Genomic DNA, 13,289 nt, shown 5'->3' on the forward strand with positions numbered 1-13,289 from the left:
TCAGTGGTTAGCGAACCAGACCAGTATCCATGACGACTCGGGTTCAATTCCTGGCCTCGCTCAGTAGGTTAAGGATCCAGCGTTGCCATGAGCTGTGCTGTAGGTCGGTTGCAGACGTGGCTCAGATCCTGCGTTGCTGTGGCTGTGGGGTCGGCTGGCAGCGGCAACTCCGACTGGACCCCTAGCCTGGGAACCTCTGTATGTCGGGGGTGCAGCTCTAAAAGGACAAAAAACAAACAAAAAAACAAGACCACACTACTGTATGTACCAAAAAATAGCAGCAGTTATTAGAATTGATAACAAAAAAATTGAAGTATAATCGCATATAGCATTATATTAGTTTTAGTTGTACAACATAATAGTTCAATATTTGAACAAACTGAAATAATCATTGTTTCGTTACCCTCTAATAATTGACAGATATTTTTTACATGTACCCAAAGTAACTAAACTCCAATTTGTGTGACTAAGACAAAATTTATATATATGTGTATATATATGTGTGTGTATATTTCCGTTTAGGTGGATTCTTGGGTGAACGCTCTCTCTCTAGGGACCACCGCCTGCGCTCCGGTCTTGTTCCTTCCTGGGGACCCTCAGGTCAGCGGCGTCTGTGCTGCAACCAGACCGACGCTAAACGCAGGACATCAGGGGCAGGCGGGAGTCCGGATGGACGCGGAGCGGTGGCTTTTCCGCGAGACGTGGCCGCCGACCTCAGAACGTGTTGCGGATGAACCCCTGCGGGTCCCCCTCCAGCCCGACCTCTGGAAAAGCACCGTAGGCTCTGAGAAGCGGGGGCGGGACACTCACTTTTGTCCGCGGTCCTGGGGATGCAGAGGGCGGTGTCCGATCCACGGTACACGCGCTGCCCCCCATCGGTCAGGACGAACTCCTGCAGCCGCCCGTTCAGCAGGAAGGAGCCGCTCCAGTCCACACACACCACCGACAGATTGCTGTCCACGGAGAACGGGGCGAGGTACTGGGGCACTGTGGGGGCAAGGATGTATGTTCTGAAAATAGCTGGAAGGAGGCTGGAAGTTCTACAAATAGCTGGGAGAAAGGGGAAGTTCCAAAAGCACTGGTGGGGTGTGGGGTAGGGGTGGGGGTTCGGGCGCCTATGCGGGCACGCGCTGAGGTGCTTTTTATTTCAAAATGTGAGCAAGTATTTTTTTGGTCGTGCTGGAACCCTTCATCTTTCCTTTACTGCTTAAAGAAAAACCTGGCACTGGGCATGAAAAGAAAACCAGTGGGAACGTGTGTGAAATGCTTTCTCAGCAAGGTTGCACCTACTATCTTAAAAAAAAAAAAAATCAATGGAGAATAGTGTTTTATGAAATAAAACTATTAACATACAATGGTTCTGCTCACCAGCATAACCCCGGAGCTCATATCTGTTGCATTTTCCTTCTTTTAACAGGTAAAGTATCCTTAATACTATTAACTACAGTGCATAGCTATTTTTCATATCAAGTCAATATTTATTGCTACAAAGCCCCAAGGACTAGATGAAGTTAATATATTTTTTTTCTCCAAACCAAACTGCTTAGATGGTGAATTATGTTCTTTTGGCACCCATTTATTTTTAAAGCTTTTTCTTGAGCTGTTGGTTTGTTTTCTGAGATAGTTAAAAAGCCTTGCAAATAGCAATCCGAGTATCATAATTCATTGCCCTGACTAATCAATCAATAGCATAGTACATTAGTATATAATCAAGCTCAGGTCTCCTAAGTCTTATATCAGGTAGAGAAGCGACTTTGTGTGCATTTAACAGGAATGTTGCCTTTTCATTTTTCAGCTCCTTACTAAAATAAAGAAAGAACAATCTTTAGCTGAGGCTCATCTTTTAATGAATAATTTTTGTAGCAACATGAAGGGAGATCATCTCATCTCGTCAAGTCAGCAGAGATTTATTTCATGAGATCTTGTTTTCTCCAAAATAATCAATACATTTATCACAGCATTAAGATCCATCTCTACACGTGAAATTGGCTTTTAAGAAAAGAGTGAGTGGTGGAAATTAATGGGGTATCATTTTTCTTTAAGAATTAAATCCGGAGTTCCCGTCGTGGCTCAGTGGTTAATGAACCCAACTGGTATCCATGAGGACGCAGGTTCCCGATCCCTGGCCTCAATCAGTGGGTTAAGGATCCAGCGTTGCTGTGAGCCCTGGTGTAGTTTGCAGATACAGCTCATATCTGGCATTGCTGTGGGTGCGGCATAGGGTGGCAGCTACCTACAGCTTCAAATGGACCCCTAGCCTCAGAACCTCCATATGCCGCAGATGCAGCCCTAAAAAGACAGACCAAAAAAAAAAAAATTAAACCCATCTGTTGTTGATATGAGGAAATATAACAAAATAAGGGATAATTATGCTTTTGTTATCCTAAAATTCCACCATGAAGACAAATTTGATTCTCATCTTTTAAGATATTTTCATAAAGCCATAGGAAAATTTTTTTGCAGATACTGAAACAAGAGCTAACAAACCCTCTTTAAAGACTGTTTTTCTATGGAGTTCCTGTCATAGAGCAGCGGAAATAAGTCCCACTAGGAACCACGAGGTTGGGGGTTCGATCCCTGGCCTCGCTCAGTGGGTTAAGGATCTGCCATGGCTGCAGCTGTGGTGTAGGCTGGCAGCTGTAGCTCCGATTAGACCCCTAGCCTGGGAACCTCCATATGCCTCGGGTGTGGCCCTAAAAAGCAAAAATAAATAAATAAATAAAGACTGTTTTTCTACAGCAAATTGTGCCTGGTATCACCGTGGATCATAACACTGTGTCTGTGGCTTCGCTCTGCACTTATTTCAGTAGATCCCCCCCCCCCAGCGTAGTGCCACCAATAAAGAGGAAGCTTGTAAATATCAGGGAAATAGAAAGACAGGGGCTTTATCCACCTTGTAGGATTTGGAGATTTTTATGAGGAAAAAAGGTGATCAAACAATCAAAATAGTCAGGAATAATGAATTTGGAGACAGAAAAATATTAACAGCTACTATGACAATAAAGTAATAGCAGGCGGGTATAATACTTGATGGACTTTCATTTAATCCTCAAAACAATCTTGGAAGAAGTCACTCCTATTTTTCAGGTGAGGGACTAAGGTTTAGAGAGATGAAATAACTTGCTTAATGTTCCCAGCTGGTCAGAAACCAAGGGTGTGAACTCAGACCTGCTTAACTCCAAGCCCATGTTGTTTGGTTATAAACCGTACCCATTTATTTAAAGGAAGCACAATTTCCTCATCCACTTTATTTTATTTTTTGGCTGTACCCATGGCATGTGGAAGCTCCCAGGCCAGGGATCGAACCTGCGCCACAGCAGGAACCCGAGTGATGGCGCTGCGTCCTTAACCTACGGAGCCACCAGGGAACTCCAGGCTAATTCCCTTTATGGGTGTGCCCCAGGAGGGAGCTGGCTCTCAGAAATTTGGTGACTTGGTAATTAAAAGCAGCCACTATTAAAAAATGATACACACCCAAATAAATTATATTAAAACAAAGGTAATAAATATGAAAACTTTGTCACTTAATGATTTCACTGCGTTTTCACATCTATGCTCTTCAGGCTGTTAGCATCTACTCTGTCTGGATGGTGGAAATATTACACGATGCAGGACCACCTCTTCCCAGCTCTGCATTCAGTGTTCTCACGCTGGCAGCTTGAAATCAGCCAAGTGGGAGTATTTCCATCTGGAAATCGGCAAGCCCTTCAGATCAGCACATTTTTCTCTCAAGGAGGCCTGTTGTTAAACATTTACACCTCACCTCTGCTTTTCCACTGAAGGTGGAATGCAGGCAGAGGAGGGAGAAAATGCTACGAATGCTTCTCCAGCCCCTTTTCTGAGTGTATATGTGATCCCATTTATCGAAAATTGCTGACACTATTTTCTTTCTTTTCCAGCACATGGAGGGTCCCAGGCTAGGGGTCGAATCGGAGTGACAGCGACTGGTCTACACCACAGCCACAGCAACGCAGGATCCAAGCCGCACCTCTGACCTACACCACAGCTCAAGGCAATGCCAGACCCTTAACCTGCTGAGCAAGGCCAGGGATCAAACCCGAAACCTCATGGTTCCTAGTTGGATTTGTTTGGGCTGCCCCACAACTGGAGCGCCCCCTAAATTCACTCTTGATATCCATGTTATTAAATCCCATGGGCATTTTTTTCCGCAATAGTCATCTTCACTGATGCCTCCATGGCTTCGCTGGAATTGAACACCTAATCCTCTCAGCAGACTCCTTCCCCCCTGCCTCTCGGGACAGGCACCTCCCCGTCTGCCCTCCATCCCTTCCCCTAATGGGGACAACCACGTCTACTCACATTCTCTTTGGGTGGTGAAGCTGACCCACTCGGAGGCCGTGCTCCCCACCTCGTTGTGGGCCAGCACCCTCAGCTCGTAGCTGGTGTAGGGCTGGAGACCCCCGAGGCTGGCTCTCCGTGCTGGCCCGGTGTACTTTGTCTCTGGCTGGCTGGGGGTACAGCGGGTGGCTGAATCTGGAGGGCAAGCCACGTCGAGCTGGAGCTCATAGCTGGAATGAGAATGGGCACATGAGGACATAGAGCACAGGCGCTCCACCCGGTATTCGGCAATAACCTATCTGGAAAAAGAATCCGAGAAAAAATGAATGTGTCTATTTGTACAACTCGGTCACTTTGCTGTACACCTGAAATGAATACAACATGATAAAGCAACAATCCTCCAACAAAATAAAAAAATAAGTACAGTAAGGAGTTTCCATCTTGGCATGGTGGAAACGAATCCAACTAGGAACCATAAGGTTGCAGGTTCAATCCTTGGCCTCGCTCAGTGGGTTAAGGATCCGTCCATGAGCTGTGGTGTAGGTCGCAGATGTAGCTCGGATGTGGTGTGGCTGTGGTTGTGGTGTCGGCTGGTGGCTGCAGCTCCGATTAGACCCCTAGCCTGGGAGCCTCCACATGCCATGGGAGTGGCCCTAAAAAGCAAAAAAAAAAAAAAAAAAAGTACAGTAAAAATAAATTTAAAAAGAGAGAAAACAGGCAAGGGAATTAGTTGAACACTTTTAAACTTGGAGATATCTTGAGAGAAGACATTTTGATTTCACTGAACTACCAGCTCTTTAAAATTCTCATTTGTGGGCAACTGCTCTCAGAAACACTTTATTTAATGTTGTTGAAAATGGGCAACAGATGTAACCAGAGAAATGCTGAGAGAAGTCACATGTATACACAGAAGGCATATGCCACCCAGCAGCCAGGAACCCTTGTTGGTAGAAATATTTCTCTCTTTTTATTTTTATTTATTTATTTATTTAAATTCCTTTCTACCTTTTTTTTTTTTTTTTGCCTTTTTGCTATTTCTTTGGCCGCTCTCGCGGCATATGGAGATTCCCAGGCTGGGGGTCTAATCGGAGCTGTAGCCACCAGCCTACACCAGAGCCACAGCAACACGGGATCCGAGCCGCATCTGCAACCTACACCACAGCTCAGGACAACGCCGGATCGTTAACCCACTGAGCAAGGGCAGGGACCGAACCCGCAGCCTCATGGTTCCTAGTCGGATTCGTTAACCACTGCGCCACGACGGGAACTCCGAAATATTTCTCTCTTTTTAGAGGGGACTTGATAAAATTGTTCTCTGCTGAAAATAAAGAATATTTTTTCCCCTCCAGATTATTTTGAGTGAAATAACTTCTTTGTCCTTTCAAACAGTGGTTCCTTACGACATTTTAAATTAGATCAAAGAAATTGTGATTTAGCGCCAAGAAGTTTCAGTACCTTCCAGCCTAGCCCTGTAGAAGGAGAAATTCCAGTGAACCACGAGGGGGCGCACGTTCTTGCAATGAGTGGAAACACAGTGCCTCCTGTTTCTTATTTAAAGATAATTTGGGGAGTTCCCCGATGGCCTAGTGGTTAAGGACCTGCATTGTCACCGCTGTGGCTTGGGTCACTGCTGTGGTGCAGGTGTGATTCCTGGCCTGGGAACGTCTGCATGCCCTGTGCATAGCCAAAAATAAATAAACAAACGAAGACAATTGTGCTGTTCAACTTCCTACGCTTTGTTGATTTTGGGATGGACACACTTTGCAATGCTACCACTCAGATAATTTATTTGTCTCTTTTGCTACAGAACAAGCAGCGAGGCCTCCTTGGGGAGGGCCAGGCAGCTGCAAGTCTGCGTGCATGTCTTATTTGCGTTTTGTGGTCCACAGTACCTTAGAATGACACCGTTGGGGAACAGCGGGGCATTCCACTGGAAGGAGGCTGTCCTGGAGGCCAGCGTCTGGATTTGGGGAGGGGACAGTCCCGAAGGTGGAGCGGGAGGAGTTCTCAGCTCTGCTGTCGGCCCTTTGCTGCAACAGTTGAAGCAGGTGCAGGCCTCCAGCCCGATGGAGTAGGTGGTGAACGGCTGCAGGCCGTGAAGCGTCTGCTGGGTGGCCAGGCCTTCGGACAGCTGTCGGAGGAGAGAGACGATTAGATGGGGCCAGGTCACACGTCACGGACAGATGGGACCACACCTTCTATGAAGAGGGGGCCGCGCTGGTTCCTCTGGGAGATGCACCATGGTGTCCGGCATGGTATTCGCCTTCAGGTAGAGCCAACCCAGCTGGAGAGGTGTGGCTTAAACATGCCGAAAAAATGCAACCAGATAACAGAAGTTTGAGGCAGCAGGATAGAAATCACAAGGTACCGTGTGGTCTGCTACCATAGAAAGATACTAGAGGAGTTCCCATTGTGGCACAGCAGAAACGAATCTGACTAGAAACCAGGAGGTTCTGGGTTCGATCCCCGGCCTCGCTCAGTGGGTTGAGGATCCGGCGTTGCCGTGAGCTGTGGTGTGGGTCACAGACGCTGCCCCGATCCCGCATTGCTGCGGCTGTGGCTGTGGCTGGCGGCTGTAGCTCCAATTAGACCCCAGCCTGGGAACCTCCATGTGCCCCAGATGCGGCCCTAAAAAGACAAAAGACAAAAAAGAAAGAAAGGAAGATACTAGAAAATGGCACAACACTCACAAACATTGACCAAGCTCTGTGACCTTCAGAATGATGTCTTTTCGAAAAACGAAATCTCTATTTGAGTTATATTTCAAAGTCAATGTTCACTAAGGTCCATAGTCTGCCATTGGTACTTATATGTAATTTTTTGTGTCAAAAATCCCCTCAAATCCCCTGAAATCTCAGAGTTGGGTATTTAATAGTTGGGTATTTAAAAATGCACACACATACACACACACACACACATTTAAGAGTTTGAAAGTCTATTCCTCTAAGTGTGTTGATTTGTATGAAATATAGTTTTTTTCTTCAATTATCTTTGTTGCATTATACATTTTTCGGTTTATCTGTAGCAAATTTTTTTTTAACCTTTTTGTGGTTTTTTTTTTTTTTTGGCCATGCCCGAGGCATGTGGAAGTTCCAGGGCCAGGGACTGAACTCAGACCACAGCGCAGCAACCCAAGATGCTGCATTGACAACATCAGATCCTTAACCCACTGCTCCACAAGGGAACTCCCTTATTGTAGATTTATTCAGTGCTCTTCGGAACAGAAGAGCTCAGAAACTGGAGACTAATTTTCACATTGATATAAGCAACATTCAATTAAGATGAGCTACCTGTTATTTAAAAAATGTGTACATTGCACTCCAAAGAGAAATTACTTTAGTTTATTAATATTATCACTTTACAAGCATGGATAATCAAGGGTTGATTGTATTTACATCATCTATATTTATTGACTACAAAGCCTTGTAGAAAATATGCTAATATTTCTTTAACATTCAATACGACACTTCCTTGCATGCGCGTTGTCTTTTGAAACTGTGTTTCAATACCTGGCACACTGGCCTCAGAGGATGTCTTCCCGTGTGCCAAAACTGTTCCCTAAATTGGTCTAAATAATTTAGAAGGTAATACTGGGATGATGGGCGCAATTTCTCTATGAGGTTTGTGTGAACAAAGTATTATAATCTATACTTATTCATGGGAAATGTGAGAGCGACACCAGCTGTCCTGCAGAGAAAGGAGCCTTCCGACTTCCCCCGCTGGCTCGCAGCCTCTTCATCTAGGTAACGCGGGCAGTGGTCTAGCTGGTTCTGAGTGTCCTTTCCAGCCAGTGGCTTGGCTGGAACACAGTGTGAAAGATGTTTTTCCTCCACAGTCCATCTTGCTTCCTCCACGTGTCCCCAACGTGTCAGCACACAGACTGTGGAGCAGGGCTCCGCTGAGCTGCTCTGCTCTCCCTTCCAAAGAGTCAGAACTTTCTCCACGTCTGAGAAGGTTCTCCAAAAGCCAAGTCTGAGTTTTCAGGGTGTCATTAGAGATCTGCTCATGCCCAAAGTGGGGCTTCAAGGATATCCTTTGCTCTGTTTTTCCCCTTTTTCATATTATCATTTATGCTATTTGAAACTGAGCAGGGTCCTATGGGGCTCCTGGGCCTTTCTGTCCCCCTTTCTTGTTTTTAGGGAATAAGCTTTAGCTTCCACAGCCTTCCCTGGGTTCCAAGGGCGGGTTCAAACAGTCGCTGATCAGGGAAGGGAGGGCATGTGAAACCGGGGTGGAGGAGTCAGGAAACAATAGTGCAGCCTTGGGGCAGGGTCCTGGTTCCCCCTCAAGGGATACACATAACAATATTTTTGAAGCTTCTGCGGAACTAAAACTCCCAACAAATGGAAGGTGTTAATGACTTGATGAAGGAATCTTCATTTCAAAAAGGAAGAGCACCAGAACCAGTCCTGGGGCCACTAACCACCAGCTTTTTTTTTTTTTTTGTCTTTTTGCCGTTTCTTGGGCCACTCCCATGGCATATGGAGGTTCCCAGGCTAGGGGTCCTCGAATAGGAGCTGTAGCCCCCGGCCTACACCAGAGCCACAGCAACGTGGGATCCGAGCCGCGTCTGCGACCCACACCAGAGCTCATGGCAACGCCGGATCCTTAACCCACTGAGCAAGGGCAGGGATCGAACCTGCAACCTCATGGTTCCTTGTCGGATTCGTTAACCACTGAACCACGGTGGGAACTCCTGTCTACAGTCTTAAGTTTCTTATAAGGTTCACAGAAGCCTTCAATACCACCTTCAGTCCTCCTTTCTCAGCGTTTGCATATTTCCTGTGTGCTTCCTAAGGCCATTTCTCTACTGAAGGAATCTAAGGTTACGACAGGGCAGTTGAGAACAGATGGATACAAAAGAAGGATCAAGGGGAAGAGACAGCCAGGGCACCAAGGTTCATTATATGTTTCAAATAAGACGATCAGAATACGGCTGCTCACCAGCGTCTGGGCCCCGCCCGTGTCCTTGGAGAACAGTCTGTAGAGACTGATGATCCCGTTGGGCTTCTGGGGGGCGCTGATGTTGGCCACTGCTTGGGTGGGAGAGACCACGTGGAATGCGGGGGCTCTGAGACCTTCCGGGGGGGCGGGCCCCGTTCTGCAGCGCGTCCAGCGACTGGGGGCTTTTCCGGCGGCATTCACGGCCCAGACCTCGGAAGAGAGAGAAATCAATGAGACCCATCAAGAGCGAGACACCCTCAGGTGGCAAAGATGTGGGCCACTCGGAGCAACTGAACACAACGGCGATAAACCTGGATCTAGCGACTCTGGGATCGTGAAGGAGGTCAGGTCCTTCCCTTTCTGGCCCTTGACCCTGCGAACACAGAGGGGGCCCTCCAGAGCCCGGATTTCGGAAGGCAGCGGGCTGTCGGAAGCCTAATGACAAACGGCCGGACTCTGTGTGGGCTGTGGCGTGACTCTGGCAGTGCCTGCAAACCGATGGATCTGCAGATTCCGTAAAACTCAGCAATTCTTACACCCGGGCCCCACCCCATCTGCATGGAAATTAAATTTTCCTTTCATCAAGGAGGGCATAAACATATGGGAGGACGGATAATCTTATTTATCAAGCACCATTTGTATAATTAAACACGAATCTCCTAAAAGGTTGCCTTGGGTCATCATTTGCATGAGTAAGTCATTTGTAGAATGTCAGGTACAATAGACGGAGCGGATGGATGCGCGAGTGGATGGGGTTAAATGAGGCCCAAGAAGAGCCGACGCCGCGGTGATCAATCAGGATGATAGATCGAAACGGCGATACAAGCAGACGGTCTGCATGTTTAGAGGTAGGCGTCTTCCTCGGTAAGCTGGCGAGTTGCGCAAGTCTAACTTCAGGACATGTCTCCTGTGAATATATACAGACACACGTACACTCGCACACACAGATACATACATAAACATATGTATAGCATGTATACACACACATATACACATATTACAGTACATATGATATATATTCTATATGTACATTATTTTGTTCTGAGCTTTTTTTTGTTTGTTTTTGTCTTTTTGCCATTTCTTGGGCCGCTCCCGTGGCATGCGGAGGTTCCCAGGCTAGGGGTCCCATCGGAGCTGTAGCTGCCAGCCACAGCCACAGCCACAGCAACGCGGGATCCGAGCCGCGTCTGCGACCTACACCACAGCTCAGGGCAACGCCGGATCCTTAACCCACTGAGCAAGGGCAGGGATCAAACCCACAACCTCAAGGTTCCTCGTCGGATTTGTTAACCACTGCGCCACGATGGGAACTCCTGTTCTAAGCTTTTAAAGACAAGTCTGGGAAACTTGTTGGGTCCTAGACTGTCCACATTCTATGTGGGCTGTGATAAAAGAGCATGAGGAACGTGCAAAATACGAGATATTTAGAAAACACTAGGAGAATATACTTTGCCCTGGGGAGTTTAGTTTCATTTTTGTTCACGTGGCCTTTGCATCCATAATATCTTTAAGAGACTCAATAGCTATTAGAGAGGTTTTCAGTAGTTAGGCCAACTCCCCCCAGGGTTTCCACACATATGTGGGGAGCAGATTTTTCTGTAAAGGTAAAATTTCTGCTGTTGAATTGCTCTTGGATTGCTGTCACAGGCAAATCTCCATCCTCTTGCAGACAGGATTGCCAGAAGCCCTGTTTTTCCCCCTTCCCCAGTTGTATTGAGAAGTAATTGACATACTGCCCCATTTTAAAAAGATGTAACCTACTTACAAAGCAGCGTCTCCTCTTTTTAGAGCTCCGATACATTGCTCTCATTGTTTACATGATAATCACTCACATTTGTATAAATTCTGTACTTGACAAAGCACTTTAGCGAATGCTGGCTGACTTGGTGCTCACCACATAACCTTGTAAAGTGGCCGGAGGATGTATTTTTCGTCGCTTTTACGGAGGAGGAAAGCGAGGCTCTGAAATGGGACTCTCTTGCACCAGGTAACATAAGTTACAAGAGCTGATGCCAGAAATCTGCCACCCAAACCCTCTTTTACGGCTCTTTCTAGCAAACTGGGTTTTTGATTTTTTGCATGGCATCTGTACCAACAAATAACTCAAGATCACAAATGCTACATGACTTTGCTATAGACAAATACCTGCACTTGTGGATTAGGTAAAAGTCTCTTAGCTTGCAAGGGTAAATAGACATGCCCAGGCTGTTTCAAGGGAAGGAGGTGTGTTTTTGATAGACCCAGGGAGGTAAGGAGCAGGAAACCGTCTGGGCAATGGGAGAGCCGGGCTCCTTGGAAACTAGAGTCTGGGGAAGAACACAAGTGCACCTGCTCTTAGCATCCCCTCTGGAATGGTCAAGGTCAGTCTTACCACAGGGAGGGCAGGTGTAGGGGGCAACTGATGAGAGGTCAGATGTCAGGGCTGATGTCAGGAGTCCCCGATACCTTAGTCTGTTCCAGATTAACCCCCTTTGCAGCAAATTTCTTTCCAGGGGCTAGGGGAGCGTTTTTTTTTATGCCACGATGAGTGACAATGTTTGAAAATATTCCCGAGAAAGGGGTGCACGTACTGATATTCAATTCTTTGCCAACAGTAGGGCTTTGATTGTTGATTTCAGGGGATACAGAATTTTAGTGGGGGCCACAATTGATGGAGAAGAAAATGAGGAGGAAAGGGCAACTGGGCGTGAGAAAATAAAAATTCAGCAACTTGCCAGTTAATTACGGAGTGCCACAGCTTTTTAATGCTGGTCTTGGCAGATAGGATGGAACCTCACGCCTCTCTGCATTGCCCGGGCTTTTACTATTTCCAAAATGTCATTTATTCCATTGTATTTTAAAACACTCAAGTCTCAATAATCTGGTGTTTCGCTGTATTTCCTTGGAAACATCCTCTTCTAAAATCCAGGCAATACCCAATCCCATCAGTACCTGGGAATGAAGGTATTTGGGTCTAGTGTCTTTTGTCTTTGACAGGAGACCTTCACATTCCAGGGCTTTTCTCCGAGCCTTTCTTTTTAGTATTCAATCAATTTGAGATCAAAATAGCATTCATATAAATCAACGTGCTTATGCAAAGCAGGAGCAGCCTATTTACATGAGCTCCTCTGAAAATGAAAGCAGTTGCAATGAAGAGACAGCTGTGATGATGAAGCATCATGGGACTTCACCAAACCTGGACCAAAGGCAGTGTCTCTCCTACCAAATCACCCGAAGGAAAGGAAAAGGAAACTGCCAGTGATATTCTTTCTCTCTGTTGAGGTCAAAAGTCCTTTCTCCAAACAACTTGGTGGATTTTTGTCCAAGTCCAGCTAAGCAAGAGATAAAGAAACTCTAGTTTGGGCTGCAGGCTAAAAACATGAACAGATGATGCTTATGACTTATTTCTACTGGGAAACAGTGGCTTCGAGATTTGGGTGCACCTTTACGTGGAGTGTCGGGAGACATGTTTCTACCGTCTTTTCTCAGCCTCTTTGCTTCTATTGTCTATGTGAAAACTCCATCTTGTCCTGCTTCACTTGACCCCCTATTCCTGCTTGAAAAACAGTGGCAGTGCTGGGAAACGACTTAAGCTGAAGAACAAAGATTGTTAAATGCCTAAAGGTCAGAATAAAAGCTTAACCATCTACCAGCCATGTGACTTTTGACATAATAAAAGAACTTTTTAAATAATAAAAAGAACTATATCCTGCACCTGCATACCCCCCCCTCCCCGCTTCACTTGACTTAATCCTAAAGAGCACAATAACAGCAGTGTGGTAGCTTGAGGTGAGGCTCTTGGTCCCTGAGGCCCTGAGTCCCCCGGTTCCCACCTTTAATTAAGATAGATGTCTCTATGTCTTGTTTTCTGTTAACTTTTCCCTTAAGTGTCACCGCACCCGTTCTTCAGCCCTCACCTGCTGAGCTGGTCTTGGCAATGGAGGAAAAAGAAAAAGCAGAGACCTGCGGGAAAAATCTGGGTCATATGCCCTGATCTTTTATGCCTAGTGAACCTATACAAAAATCAAGAAATGAAAGATCCTGAGAATAGAGGTTGAGTTGCCTAC

At 46.2% G+C, this 13,289-nt stretch overlaps 1 protein-coding gene across 1 annotated transcript in view; it reads right to left on the reverse strand.

Annotated features, from left to right (window-relative positions):
- Window positions 1-13,289, reverse strand: part of USH2A (usherin) — an 811,661-nt gene that overhangs the window by 36,463 nt on the left and 761,909 nt on the right. The window contains exons 64-67 of the mRNA XM_047754984.1: window positions 9,244-9,453; window positions 6,192-6,430; window positions 4,321-4,529; window positions 811-987 (exon numbers count right to left, since the gene is read on the reverse strand). Coding sequence (XP_047610940.1) covers window positions 811-987; window positions 4,321-4,529; window positions 6,192-6,430; window positions 9,244-9,453 — 835 coding nt within the window. The remainder of the gene's footprint in view (window positions 1-810; window positions 988-4,320; window positions 4,530-6,191; window positions 6,431-9,243; window positions 9,454-13,289) is intronic.

Source organism: Phacochoerus africanus, chromosome 12, assembly GCF_016906955.1.
Source record: "Phacochoerus africanus isolate WHEZ1 chromosome 12, ROS_Pafr_v1, whole genome shotgun sequence".
NCBI classification, from domain to species: domain Eukaryota; kingdom Metazoa; phylum Chordata; class Mammalia; order Artiodactyla; family Suidae; genus Phacochoerus; species Phacochoerus africanus.